This window comes from Oncorhynchus nerka, linkage group LG16 (genome assembly GCF_034236695.1).
Source record: "Oncorhynchus nerka isolate Pitt River linkage group LG16, Oner_Uvic_2.0, whole genome shotgun sequence".
Classification (NCBI taxonomy): Eukaryota; Metazoa; Chordata; class Actinopteri; order Salmoniformes; family Salmonidae; genus Oncorhynchus; species Oncorhynchus nerka.
Window position 1 is genome coordinate 28,814,841 of NC_088411.1, and position 13,036 is coordinate 28,827,876.

At 42.6% G+C, this 13,036-nt stretch overlaps 1 protein-coding gene across 1 annotated transcript in view; it reads left to right on the forward strand.

Annotated features, from left to right (window-relative positions):
* The window catches only part of msh6 (mutS homolog 6 (E. coli)), a 36,864-nt gene that overhangs the window by 13,156 nt on the left and 10,672 nt on the right, over nt 1-13,036 (forward strand). Inside the window, exons 7-14 of the mRNA XM_029685351.2 lie at nt 5,591-5,737; nt 6,160-6,250; nt 6,598-6,857; nt 7,191-7,431; nt 7,585-7,883; nt 8,104-8,306; nt 8,480-8,594; nt 8,775-8,961. Coding sequence (XP_029541211.2) covers nt 5,591-5,737; nt 6,160-6,250; nt 6,598-6,857; nt 7,191-7,431; nt 7,585-7,883; nt 8,104-8,306; nt 8,480-8,594; nt 8,775-8,961 — 1,543 coding nt within the window. The remainder of the gene's footprint in view (nt 1-5,590; nt 5,738-6,159; nt 6,251-6,597; nt 6,858-7,190; nt 7,432-7,584; nt 7,884-8,103; nt 8,307-8,479; nt 8,595-8,774; nt 8,962-13,036) is intronic.

Below are 13,036 nucleotides of genomic sequence, written 5' to 3' on the forward strand. Positions count from 1 at the left end.
GATCTAAACCAGGCCAGAACATGTCCGTGTAGACCGATTTGGGTTTCCAATCTCTCCAAAAGAATGTGGTGATCGATGGTATCAAAAGCAGCACTAAGGTCTAGGAGCACGAGGACAGATGCAGAGCCTCGGTCCGATGCCATTAAAATGTCATTCACCACCTTAACAAGTGCCGTCTCAGTGCTATGATGGGGTCTAAAACCAGACTGAAGCATTTCGTATACATTGTTTTGTCTTCAGGAAGGCAGTGAGTTGCTGCGCAACAGCCCTCTCTAAAATTTTTGAGAGGAATGGAAGATTCGATATAGGCCGATTTAGTTTTTTATATTTTCTGGGTCAAGGTATGGCTTTTTCAAGAGAGGCTTTATTACTGCCACTTTTAGTGAGTTTGGTACACATCCAGTGGATAGAGAGATGTTTATTATGTTCAACATAGGAGGGCCAAGCACAGGAAGCAGCTCTTTCAGTAGTTTAGTTGGAATAGGGTCCAGTATGCAGCTTGAAGGTTTAGAGGCCATGATTATTTACATCATTGTGTCAAGAGATATAGTACTAAAACACTTGAGTGTCTCTCTTGATCCTAGGTCCTGGCAGAGTTGTGCAGACTCAGGACAACTGGGGTTTGGAGGAATACGCAGGTTTAAAGAGGAGTCCGTAATTTGCTTTCTAATAATCATAATCTTTTCCTCAAAGAAGTTCATGAATTTATCACTGTTAAAGTGAAAGTCATCCTCTCTTGGGGAATGCTGCTTTTTAGTTAGCTTTGCGACAGTATCAAAAAGGAATTTCGGATTGTTCTTATTTTCCTCAATTAAGTTAGAAAAATAGGATGATCGAGCAGCAGTAAGGGCTCTTCGGTACTGCACGGTACCGTCCTTCCAAGCTAGTCGGAAGACTTCCAGTTTGGTGTGGCGCCATTTCCGTTCCAATTTTCTGGAAGCTTGCTTCAGAGCTTGGGTATTTTCTGTGTACCAGGGAGCTAGTTTCTTATGAGATTTTTTTTTAGTTTTTAGGGGTGCAACTGCATCTAGGGTATTAAGCAAGGTTAAATTGAGATCCTCAGTTAGGTGGTTAACTGATTTTTGTCCTTGGGTAGGCAGAGGGAGTCTGGAAGGGCATCAAGGAATCTTTGTGTTGTCTGTGAATTTATAGCACGACTTTTGATGTTCCTTGGTTGGGGTCTGAGCAGATTATTTGTTGCAATTGCAAACGTAATAAAATGGTGGTCCGATAGTCCAGGATTATGAGGAAAAACATTAAGATCCACAACATTTATTCCATGGGACAAAACTAGGTCCAGCGTATGACTGTAACAGTGAGTGGGTCCAGAGACATGTTGCACAAAACCCACTGAGTCGATGATGGCTCCGAAAGCCTTTTGGAGTGGGTCTGTGGACTTTTCCATGTGAATATTAAAGTCACCAAAGATTAGAATATTATCTGCTATGACTACAAGGTCCGATAGAAATTCAGGGAACTCAGTGAGAAACGCTGTATATGGCCCAGGAGGCCTGTAAACAGTAGCTATAAAAAGTGATTGAGTAGGCTGCATAGATTTCATGACTAGAAGCTCAAAAGACGAAAACGTCATTTTTTTTTTTTGTAAATTTAAGTTTGCTATCGTAAATGTTAGCAACACCTCCGCCTTTGCGGGATGCACGGGGGATATGGTCACTAGTGTAGCCAGGAGGTGAGGCCTCATTTAAAACAGTAAATTCATCAGGCTTAAGCCATGTTTCAGTCAGGCCAATCACATCAAGATTATGATCAGTGATTAGTTCATTGACTATAATTGCCTTTGAAGTAAGGGATCTAACATTAAGTAGCCCTATTTTGAGATGTGAGGTATCATGATCTCTTTCAGTAATGACAGGAATGGAGGTGGTCTTTATCCTAGTGAGATTGCTAAGGCGAACACCGCCATGTTTAGTTTTGCCCAACCTAGGTCGAGGCACAGACACGGTCTCAATGGTGATAGCTGAGCTGACTACACTGACTGTGCTAGTGGCAGACTCCACTATGCTGGCAGGCTGGCTAACAGCCTGCTGCCTGGCCTGCACCCTATTTCATTGTGGAGCTAGAGGAGTTAGAGCCCTGTCTATGTTGGTAGATAAGATGAGAGCACCCCTCCAGCTAGGATGGAGTCTGTCACTCCTCAGCAGGTCAGGCTTGGTCCTGTTTGTGGGTGAGTCCCAGAAAGAGGGCCAATTATCTACAAATTCTATCTTTTGGGAGGGGCAGAAAACAGTTTCAACCAGCGATTGAGTTGTGAGACTGCTGTACAGCTCATCACTCCCCCTAACTGGGAGGGGGCCAGAGACAATTACTCGATGCCGACACATCTTTCTAGCTGATATGCACGCAGAAGCTATGTTGCGCTTGGTGATCTCTGACTGTTTCATCCTAACATCGTTGGTGCCGACGTGGATAACAATATCTCTATACTCTCTACACTCGCCAGTTTTAGCTTTAGCCAGCACCATCTTCAGATTAGCCTTAACGTTGGTAGACCTGCCCCCGGGTAAACAGTGTATGATCGCTGGATGATTCGTTTTAAGTCTAATACTGCGGGTAATGGAGTCGCCAATGACTAGAGTTTTCAATTTGTCAGAGCTAATGGTGGGAAGCTTCGGCGTTTCAGACCCCGTAACGGGAGGAGTAGAGACCAGAGAAGACTCAGCCTCTGACACCGACCCGCTGCTTAATGGGGAAAACCGGTTGAAAGTTTCTGTCGGCTGAATGAGCGACACCGGTTGAGCGTTCCTACAGCATTTCCTTCCAGAAACCGTGAGAAAGTTGTCTGGCTGCGGGGACTGTGCCAGGGGATTTATACTACTATCTGTACTTACTGGTGGCACAGACGCTGTTTCATCCTTTCCTACACTGAAATTACCCTTGCCTAACGATTGCGTCTGAAGCTGGGCTTGTAGCACAGCTATCCTCGCCGTAAGGCGAGTACAGCGACTGCAATTAGAAGGCATCATGTTAATGTTACTACTTAGCTTCGGCTGTTGGAGGTCCTGACGAATCGTGTCCAGATAAAGCGTCCGGAGTGAAAAAGTTGAGGAAAAAATAAATAAATATATGAACGGTAATTAAAAAGTGAAAACCGTAAAGTTGTCAGGTAGCAAAATAGGTTGGCAACAAAACGCACAGCAACTCGAAAACAAGCCTGCAAGTTGTGACCGGCACACCTGTATTTAGGGAGTTTCTCCCATTCTTCTATGCAGATGCTCTCAAGCTCTGTCAGGTTGGATGGGGAGCGTTGCTGCACAGCTATTTTCAGGTCTGTCCAGAGATGTTCGATCGGGTTCAAGTCCTGGCTCTGGCTGGGCCACTGAAGGACATTCAGAGACTTGTCCTGAAACCACTCCTGCATTGTTTTGTCTGTGTGCTTAGGGTCGTTGTCTTGTTGGAAGGTGAATCTTTGCCCCAGTCTGAGGTCCTGAGCGCTCTGGAGCAGGTTTTCATCAAGGATCTCTCTCTACTTTGCTCCATTCATCTTTGCCTCAATCCTAACTAGTCTCCCAGTCTCTGCTGCTGAAAAAAATCTCAACAGCATGCTTCACCATCTGATGAAACCAAGAGTCTTTAGGTGACTTTTGGCAAACTCCAAGCGGGCTGTTATGTGCATTTTACTGAGGAGTGGTTTCTGTCTGGCCACTCTACCACAAAGGCCTGATTGGTGGAGTGCTGCAGAGGTGGTTGTCCTTATGAAAGGTTTTCCCATCTCCACAGGGGAACTCTGGAGCACTGTCAGTCACCATCAGGTTCTTGGTCACCTCCCTGACCAAGGCCCTTCTCCCCTGATTGCTCAGTTTGGCCGGGTGGCCAGCTCTAGGAAGAGTCTTGGTGGTTTCAAACTTCTTCCATTTAAGACTGATCGACTCATTTATTTGTCACATGCGCCGGATACAGTAGACCTTACTAGAGGTCAACAGATTATGATTTTTCAACGCCGATACGGATTACTGGAGGCCCCCCCCAAAAAAACGATACCGATTAATCATCATTTTTAAGTGTGTGTGTAATAATGACAATTACAACAATACTGAATGAACACTTTTATAAATCAATTTAGTCTCAAATAATGAAACATGTTCAATTTGGTTTAAATAATGCAAAAACAAAGTGTTGGAGATGAAAGTAAAAGTGCAATATGTGCCATGTAAGAAAAGATAACGTTTAAGTTCCTTGCTCAGAACATGAGAGCATATGAAAACTGGTGGTTCAATATTTCCAGTTAAGAAGTTTCAGGTTGTAGTTAATATAGGAATTATGACGCGTCAACTATTTCTCTCTATACCATTTGTATTTCATATACCTTTTGACTATTGGATGTTCTAATAGTATTTCCAGCCTGATCTCAGGAGTTAAAAGGCTTGAAGTCATAAACCGTGCTGTGAAGCAAGCATTGCTAAGTTTGAATGAATGCTTTAGAGCCCGTTGCCGCCTACCACCGCTCAGTCAGATAGCTTTATCAAATCATAGACTTAATTATAATAAACAGAAATATGAGCCGTTGGTCATTAACATGGTCAAATCCGGAAACTATCATTTCGAAAACAAAACATTTATTCTTTCAGTAAGATACGGAACCATTCCGTATTTTATCGAACGGGCGGCAACCCTAAGTCTAAATATTGCTGTTACATTGCCTTCAATGTTATGTCATAATTATGTAAAATTCTGGCAAATTCGCTCGCAATGAGCCATGTTGCATATACCCTGACTCTTGTTGCAATTGAACGCAAGAAAAGTGACACAATTTCCCTAGTTAATATTGCTTGCTAACACAAATTTATTTTAACTAAAATATGCAGGTTTATTGATTTTAAGGCATTGATGTTTATGGTTAGGTACATTCGTGCAACAATTGTGCTTTTTTTCACGAATGTGCTTTTGTTAAATCATCCCCCGTTTGGCGACGTAGGCTGTGATTCAATGATAAATTAACAGGCACCGCATTGATTATATGCAACGCACGACAAGCTAGTAAACCTAGTAATATCATCAACCATGTGTAGTTCACTAGTGATTATGCGAAGAATGATTCGTTTTTTATAAGATAAGTTTAATGCTAGCTAGCAACTTACCTTGGTTCCTTGTTGCACTCGCCTAACAGGTGCTCAGCTTGCAACGCAGTTTCCTCATGGAATGCAATGTAATCGGCCATAATCGGCGTCCAAAAATGCATATTACCGATTTATGAAACCTTTAAATCGGCCATGCCAATTTTTAATCGGTCGACTTCTAATTCAGAGTTTCTCTTGGAATGTTTCGCACAGGGCGCCATTCCTTTGCCGGGCGGGACGTTTGGGGAAATTCTGGGCAAAATGAGATTACCCACTTTTCCAGCTACCAACACACCATTGCGTTCAACTACCACCAAGCTACTGCAAAATATAGTTAAATTACTAGTTGAACTACATGTATTTTACCACTCCCCAACGCTGTCCTTTTTACAGGGTTAGTTTATCTAATAATTCTGTTTGGGTCAAATTCCTCTAACCTTGAGTTTACCATATTGTGTGACATGGAGCTTGTGCAGTAATGTGTTTTGCATCAAAGTATCACCTCTCATCTCAAGGCAGAGGAGGAGAGTTCAGGGCGCTGCAGGACCTATGGGGTCAGCTTCGTGGACACATCTGTAGGGTACTTCTATGTGGGCCAATTCCAGGACGACCGACACTGCTCCCGGCTCCGCACCCTGTTGTCTCACTACACCCCTGCACAGGTCAGTCACTACTTCTACAGCACAGGAGGTTGGTGGCACCTTAATGGGGTAGAATGGCTCATGGTAATGGTTGTCGCTGAATAAGTGGAATGATATCCAATACATCAAACACATGCTTTCCATTCGCTCTGTTTCAGCCATTATGAGCTGTCCTCCCCTCAGCATCCTCCACTGTTCAACACTAACAATTTAAACTTGTTAACTTCGGTCACTACCATAAAAATATGTTCATGTTTGGACAGAAGTCACACAATTATTATTTAGAGAAATGACCCTTTCTAGTTTTCACAACACTTACAGCATATCACAATCACCCAACAACAAGACACACTACATTGATCTGCCCCATCCTGGTTGTAAAAGTTTAGACATAAAGGAAAATGTATATAAAATGCTCCCTTATTTTCTTTCTGTTTATACAGGTGCTCTTTGAGAAGGGGAACCCTTCAGCCGAAACCCGTAAAATCTTCAAGGCTTCTTTGTCCTCGGCTATGCAGGAGGGGCTGACTGCAGGTTCAGTTCTTTTTCAATACTTTTTTTATCATGTCAGTCTGTATACATCAATATTTCACTTCATCCACTTTTTTAGTACTTTATTTACAATGATACTGATTACAGCTTTACAGTGACCCCTTCCTCTCCCATACTTCCAGTCTGTAACATCAGTCTTTGTTTATGAAAATTGGTTGGGTGTCTGAACTGTACTTTACCAACATTGTTGTTCACTTGCTCTCTCTCGCTCAACTAGTGCGTGAGTAAAACATGGACTGAAATATTGTATATCGTTTATCAATATAATGAAAACATGGACTGGAATAACAGTAATGTTCACTACATTACACCCTCCTCCCTCTCAACAGGCTCCCAGTTCTGGGATGCACAGAAGACCCTGAAGACCCTAGCTGAAGAAGACTACTTTAAAGAGAGTGTGAGGAAGGGTGAGGAGTCTGAGAGCAGTGTTCTCCCCTCTGTCCTCAAATCCATGACGTCTGAGAGCGACTCGTTGGGTCTGACCCCTAAGGAGGGGTATGAGTTGGCTCTGTCGGCCCTGGGAGGCTGTATGTTCTACTTAAAAAAATGTCTGGTTGACCAGGAGCTGCTGTCCATGACCAACTTCCAGGTAGGGATGTCAATGGTTAACCGATTAGCCCACCATAATAATTAAGCAATTAAACCAATTAAGCTATTGATTTAATGCTTCATTTGTGTTATGAACATTTGCTAACCATAAATTAGTGAATGTTGTAGGAAAATAAGTAGTTTGGTTAGTTTGAGCCTTTCAGGCGTAGCCCGGTCCCAGATCTGTTTATGCTTTGGCCTATTCTTTTGTCACTGTCAAACCAAACATGGCAGGACGATTCCATATGGAGTTGTCAAGAGAGCAGAAACAGCCTGGCGCCTAGGCAAGAGGTTCCAGGGGTGCACGAAGTTATGATTTTATCCCAAATTCTAGGAATATATCCCAGTGGATGTGGAGATGGAGAAGGCAGCCGGGCCGACCAGTTTCTTCTCCCAGACCCGTCAGCGTATGGTCCTGGATGGGGTGACACTAGCCAACCTGGAGATCCTGCAGAATGTGTCGGGGGGTACAGAGGGGACCTTGTTGGAACGCCTGGATACCTGTAGTACTCCATTTGGTAAAAGGTTGCTGAAGCAGTGGCTCTGTTCCCCGCTCTGTAACCCCACATCCATAGGTGAGGGGAACACGAAAATACACAAATGCAGAAACCTATTGTTTTGAACCCTGTTCTTGTTTTCATTGGTTGGTCTGCTATTGTCTTATTTCTTCTGATTTGCTTGGTCATTGAAATGCGCTATATAAACCCCATGTATTATAATGATTATAGGGGAACGCCTGGATGCCCTGGAGGACCTGATGGGAGTGCAGGCCCAGGCTACGGAGGTCTCAGACCTGCTCAAAAAGCTCCCTGATCTGGAGAGGCTCCTTAGTAAGATCCACAGCATCGGTACTCCGAAGGGTCAGGACCACCCGGACAGCAGGGCTGTTCTGTATGAAGAGGTCACCTACAGTAAGAAAAAGATTGCGGACTTCCTCTCGGCTCTGGAGGGCTTCAAGACCATGCAGGAGATTGTGACCATACTAGGACTGGTCGCGGTCGACTTCCGGTCCAGGCTGCTGCGCCAGGTTTGTACACTACACACCACAGCACTACCTGTCACTATAATTGTGCTTTTTACTATATTAATTCTGTACTTTTTAAATGTCCTGTATTTATTGGTGTTGTCTTATGATTGTTTTAAATGTTGAGTATTTGTGTTTGTTTTTACTGTGGTTGTAACCAAGTATGACAAACTGTTTTCCTCTTGGCGACTTAATAAATTACAATTTCATGTAATCTCATCAGGTGGTCAACCTGAAGGATGACGGTCAGGAGGGCCTCTTCCCTGACCTGTCGGCTGAGCTGAAACGCTGGGACACAGCCTTCGACCACCAGAAGGCCCGCGCCACCGGAGTCATCACCCCTAAGACTGGCTTTGACCCAGAGTTTGACCAGGCTCTCAGCGGCATCAAGGCCTGTGAGAGGGACCTACAGGACTACCTGGACAGGTACCTTCATCTCTTGAGAAACACATTTAGGACACCTTCCCAGGGTCACATTACACTTAGTCCTGGACTAAAAAGCATGCCCAATGGAGAACTGAAATGTGTTTTTTTTTTGCTATATTTCTCTTGGACAAATGCATATGTTAAATGCAGTTAACAAACTTGAATGTTGCCAGGCAGAAGAAGAGGCTGGGCTGCAGGAACCTGACCTACTGGGGGACGGGACGGAACCGCTTTCAGATGGAAGTACCAGACAGTGTCTCGGAGAGGAACATTCCTGAGGAGTACAAGGTCAGAGTGGCTGCTAGCAATGCCATTTTCAGGTGTTTGATTCCCGCTGGGGTGAAAAAAAGAAGCGTCTGCCAAATTAGAAATACTGAGTGTTCCACAATGTGATTTTTAATCTGTAGTATGTCTTGTAAAATATTGTGGAGTGACAGTTTAAGAAACTTTTCTGAACTCTTTAATCAGGTGAAGTCTACTAAGAAGGGCTGGAAACGCTACTGGACCAGGGAGATAGAGCGTCTGTTCTCAGAGCTCCAGAGTCTTGAGGAGAAGAGAGACGCAGCTCTGAAGGACTGCATGAGAAGACTCTTCTACAACTTTGACAAGAACTATAGGGACTGGCAGACTGGGGTGGAGTGCATGGCTGTGCTAGGTAAGCTTTGATTTATTAGGTTTATTTAACTAGCTCAATGAGTCTTCTGAGTATCCTGGGCAATTGTTGGTATACATCTGTTGCCTGGTGTACCATTTGTATGTATTTTAAATAGTCAAATCAAATGCACATTGATCAACATCTTCTCATGATCATGCAAACTGATCTTGTACACCCATTATAAACAGTAGGCTTTATAATCATATTTGGCAGGGGTTTGAACCAAACCAAAAACTGGAAAAGGGACATTTTTCTTTTCTACTGTTCTGGAATAGAACTGTTATTTTAAAAGCATGGGAACTGGTGTATAATTGTATTTCATTTTGCTGGCATTTTTTTCAAAACACCTAAGCAAAGCCCTCACTCAAACCTATTCCAGTGTCTGCCTGCCGCTGAAAATCTTTGCGTGTGTAAGCTACATGCCCCTCCCCCCTGCGAAGCATAGATGACTGTAGCCTACTGACTATACAAGCATGATTCAGAAGATCGGGACAGAGATTTTACAGAAGAATGGATCAACTTTTTCAATGCTAGTTAAGGATACTATAGTTATCACATTTCACAATGGATTCCTTAACCTCTTAAGCCCACCTGACATGCAGGCATCCCATCTAGCCATCTGGAAATGCAAATGCGCTACGCTAAATGCTAATAGCACTCGTTAAAACTCAAACGTTCATTAAAACACACATGCAGGGTACTGAATTAAAGCTACACTCGTTGTGAATCCAGCCAACAAGTCAGATTTTTAAAATGCTTTTCGGCGAAAGCATGAGAAGCTATTATCTGATAGCATGCAACACCCCGAAATACCTGAAGGGGATGTAAACAAAATAATTAGCATAGCCGGCGCTACACAAAACGCAGAAATAAAATATAAAACATTCATTACCTTTGACGAGCTTCTTTGTTGGCACTCCTATATGTCCCATAAACATCACTTGATTCTTTTTTTTCGATTAAATCGGTCCATATATACCCAAAATATCGATCTATGAAAAGTGTGTGATCCAGAAAAAAACAGCGTTTTAAAACGCAACGTCATTTTTTAAAATTAAAAAAGTCGACGATAAACTTTCACAAAACACTTCAAAATACTTTTGTAATCCAACTTTAAGTATTAGTAAACGTTAATAATCTATCAAATTGATCACGGGGCGATGTGTATTCAATAGCTCCACGTCTTCAAATCATGGTCGGAAATCTCTCTTCCAAAACATCCTGTCGGAGACCGGAAGGAATGGGGTCTCTCTTACTCGTTTGACCAAGAAACAACCCCCAGGCAATTGACAAGACTGGCGACATCGTGTGGAAGCTGTAGGACTTGCAATCTCGGCCCCATGTAATTTGCTGTCCCATAGACAATACATGCAAGTGGCGCATTGATATTTTTTCCAGTTTTTGGTGATCAGTTTTCCTTGCGCTTTTCGACGAAACACACGTTCTGTTATAGTCACAGCCGTGATTTAACCAGTTTTAGAAACGTCAGTGTTTTCTATCCACACATACTAATCATATGCATATACTATATTCCTGGCATGAGTAGCAGGACGCTGAAATGTTGCGCGATTTTTAACAGAATGTTCGAAAAAGTAAGCCCTAAGCTTTAAGTGGTTTTAACTACAAAAAAAAGTGTTTTTAATTCTGGTGCAGCTCTGCACACACAAGCTTGTTAGCTACCAGTGGTCCAGCGTGAAGTTCAAAGGACATTCAAAGTTCCTCCATAGAAGCTCCTAGGTATAATTGTGTGTATCCAATTCAGATAATGCATGTCATAACAAGATGCCCAGCACTTCAAGCCAAACCTCCCTCTCTCCACACCCTCAAAATGTGTCGCATCTCACTCCCTACACGTGTCAGTCCATCATGCATGTGAACAACTAGCTTACCTGCTTCATAGCAAGCTGCTCTAGCCGTACTGATTGAAGTAATTCAATGAGCTGTTTGGTTCTAAACATAGTAAAAACTCAAACAGATGACTAGGAAAAGCTCAAACCCAGTTTATTCCCCACTGGGTGAAACAGCTGCAAAGACATGTTTACACAAGCACATATATTTATACCCTCAGTCAGTTTGTTGCACGTCTAGACAGCCAATACATCTGTTGCTAGTCAGGAACTTAAATTGGTTCCTTTCACTAGCGTACTCATGGCCCCGCCTCCTGCTAAAACCTGGGAGTGGAAATATGTGTAGTATAGGACTGTTCATCTGACCTGACCTCGGATGAGTTCCTCGCTCCTCTCCACGCCTGTCCTACCTTATCAGTGACTGAAACCAGACTGTTGCCCGTTGCCTCTTTAAGAGCCTTGAGATTTAACAATACCATGTTTTAAAAGAATGTAAACTTTCTGTACTCCCCCTTCCTCACTCAGTAACTTTCCATACATACACCTAGTTCTTATCCACCCTCTATTGACCCCAATACATTTCTTACACATGTAAAGTAATCAATATGTTCTAGTATGGTAACATGAATAAGTATATTTCAAGCTAGAATCCAACAGTTTTTTTTACATTTAGCTCTGATTGCACAGGTTAAATAAGGAACTTAAAGGAACAATATAAACCTGTACAGTTTGGGGGGTTCGTACCAGTTCAGAACTCTATTTTTCTGGTTGGAACAGTAGAACGGAACAAGATAAATAGTGGTTCTATTCAGAATGAAACGATTGGAAAGGGATTTAGGTTCCAACCTCTGCTCACTTGGCATGCCTACACTTTTACCACGCCACATTAGCCATACTCAGTTCTGCTCTAATGAAAACCGAAGGGGAAAGGAGATGATTGCATTGTTAATGATTGCGCTCTACTGCAGCAACATAATGTGTTTCACTAACAGCCTTGTCTGGGTCATTACTCTGCTAAGCATGGAATGTTTCCCAAATGGCATCCTATTACCTGTTATAGTGCACTACTTTTGACCATGACTGTTTAAAAAGAAAATTAATTAATTTTTCTTCACCTTTATTTAACCAGGTAGACAAGTTCTCATTTACAACTGCGACCTGGCCAAGAAAGCAAAGCAGTGCGACAAAAACGGAGTTACACATGGGATAAACAAGCGTATAGTCAATAACACAACAGACAAATCTGTATACAGTGTGTGCAAATGAAGTAAGGAGGTAAGGTAATAAATAGGCCAATAGTGGGGAAGTAATTACAATTTAGCAATTGACACGAGTGATATGTGCAACTTGAAATACTGGTGTGCATAAGAGCAGAAAAACAAATATGGGGATGATGTCAGTAGTTGGTTGGATGGGTTATTTACAGATGGGCTGTGTAAGGCTGCAGTGATTGGTAAGCTGCTCTGACAGCTGACGCTTAAAGTTAGTGAGGGAGATATGTCTCCAACTTATGTGATTTATGCAATTTGTTCCATTCGTCATTGGCAGCAGAGAACTGGAAGGAAAGTTGGCCAAAGCAGGTGTTGGCTTTAGGGATGACCAGTGATATACAGTGGGGCAAAAAAGTTTTTAGTCAGCCACCAATTGTGCAAGTTCTCCCACTTAAAAAGATGAGGCCTGTAATTTATCATAGGTACACTTCAATTATGACAGACAAAATGAGGGGGGAAAATCACATTGTAGGATTTTTAATGAATTTATTTGCAAATTATGGTGGAAAATAAGTATTTGGTCACCTACAAACAAGCTAGATTTCTGGCTCTCACAGACCTGTAACTTCTTTAAGAGGCTCCTCTGTCCTCCACTCGTTACCTGTATTAATGACACCTGTTTGAACTTGTTATCAGTATAAAAGACACCTGTCCACAACCTCAAATAGTCTAAACACTCTAAACTCCACTATGGCCAAGACCAAAGAAAGCTGTTTGAATAATGTCTGTGAGTATAACAGAACTGATTTGGCAGGCGAAACCCAGAGCACAATCCATCCAGGGACATTTTTTAGGGGGGGTCAGTCTGTTTTCCATTAGTTTTCTATCGCAAGCCTGTTTTAATAGAAATATGCTTGCCGTTCCTATGGCTTCCACTAGATGTCAACGGTCTTTAGAAATTAGTTGATGTTTCTCCTTTGAGTAATGAAGAAGTGTCCCTTTCCTTTCTGGGTGTAT